Source organism: Verticillium alfalfae, genomic scaffold (assembly GCF_000150825.1).
Source record: "Verticillium alfalfae VaMs.102 supercont1.3 genomic scaffold, whole genome shotgun sequence".
Lineage (NCBI taxonomy): Eukaryota > Fungi > Ascomycota > Sordariomycetes > Glomerellales > Plectosphaerellaceae > Verticillium > Verticillium alfalfae.
This window is the reverse complement of record NW_003315036.1, coordinates 217,797-219,368: the sequence shown is the minus strand read 5'-3', so window position 1 is coordinate 219,368 and position 1,572 is coordinate 217,797. Positions and strand designations below refer to the sequence as shown.

Genomic DNA, 1,572 nt, shown 5'->3' with positions numbered 1-1,572 from the left:
CGCGCAGGGTGAATGGAGATGTCGCGGTTGTTGGCGAACTCGGAGCGGGCCGCGAAGGCGGACCTCCGCCGCCGCCCGTTGACGGTGCCGCCGCGGATCTGGACGTTGTAGCAGTTCTCGATAAAGGATGGCGTTGTTGCCGTTGTTGGCGAGGTCGACGTTGCCAATGGTGGCGCCGCCGGACTCGGAGACGCAGAAGACGCCGCGGCCGCCGCCGCGCGAGATGACGCGGTCGACGTTGATGTTGCCGGTGGGGTACTGGCCGGCCGAGTTGCGGCCGTTGCGGTTGGCGAAGCGCAGGGTGCCGTAGCCGGTGCCGGTGCCGACGTTGTTGCCGTCGACGAGGCCGACCTGCGCATTGGTCGTCGCCTGGATCAGGAGGCCGGCCTCGCCGCAGTTGCGGGCGATGACCTGGTTAATGTTGAGGCCGTTGATGTTCCACGTCTCGACGGCGTGGCTGCTGGCGCCCGTGACGCTGATGACGTCCATGCGCACGTCGCTGTTGGCCGCCTGGTCGCGGTCGAACCGGATGCCGAGGCCGGCGCTCAGGTTCATGGTGATGCGGCCGAGGCGGAGGCCGCTGGTGCCGTAGAAGCGGAGACCAAAGTAGGGGCTACCGGTCATGGTGAGGAAGGGAATCTGCACATTGTTCGTGTTGACCGACTCAATGGCGCCACGGCCGCTGCGGCTCGAGACGTTGATGGTGCCGCAGCCCTCGAAGATCTTGCCGCTGCCGATGGAGATGGTGCTGGCGCCGATGCTGCCCGAGGCGATGACGGAGACGCGCTGGCCCGAGTTGATCGAGTCGACGGCGGCCTGGATGGCCGCGCGGTAGTCGGTGCCCGAGTAGACGGTGGAGCTGCCACGGGTGGCCGTGAAGGTGCTGCCCGAGCTGGTGACCCGGGCGTCAGGGGTGCCGGAGCCGCACTGGGCCGAGACGGCCGAGGCCAGAGCAAAGACGCTCGTAAGGATGGAGAACTTGACCATGTCTGCGTCTGGTGTGGTGGGGAGAAAGGGAAAAGGAGGAGGAGAAGGTGGAGGCTGGTGACAAGGTTCCTGTGTGATGCCAGAGAGGTGGGCAAAGTCGAGCGTCTTATATCGTCCTTGACGATGTGAGGTGTCTCTATGCCCCACGACTGCCAGGACTCTGCCAGAGGTAGATCACTTTGACCCAGAAAAAGAGGAGCAGCAATCATCCACGTAGGATCCCGAATCCCAGCATCCCCAAGGCGCCGAGCAGACAGACAACCTCCGGCCCCTTCTAACCCGTGGCGAACATGCGCTGGACCGTCTGTAGCTGCCATGACCTCCCGCATGACCGGGGTGGGCAGGGGGCCATGCCGGACCAGGGGGAGGAGATGGACACACTATACTAAATGAAACCTCAATCGGCGAAAATAACGGGATTGAGCCGCGAGTTTGTGTTAGTCTGAAAGCTGGGGACCTTCTCAGCCCGCTGTCGGCTCCGCTCGCTCTCCTGTCCCTATTCAGACCATTCCACGCCTTCTTGGCCCGGCGGTAGGGTTGGGAGTTGAGATGGTCAAGGGGTTTTTGCAGGCACACCAAACACCA

The 1,572-nt window shown here is 63.8% G+C and overlaps 1 protein-coding gene across 1 annotated transcript; it reads right to left on the bottom strand.

The window, feature by feature from the left end:
- Positions 1 to 374: 374 nt before the first annotated feature.
- Positions 375 to 987, bottom strand: VDBG_02581 (ricin B lectin:Parallel beta-helix repeat; the record flags this gene model as incomplete). Its single annotated transcript, XM_003006396.1, has 2 exons — positions 375 to 411; positions 527 to 987. The coding sequence occupies 2 exons, from the start codon at positions 985 to 987 to the stop codon at positions 375 to 377; spliced, it is 498 nt and encodes a 165-aa protein (XP_003006442.1).
- Between the last annotated feature and the right edge of the window lie 585 nt (positions 988 to 1,572).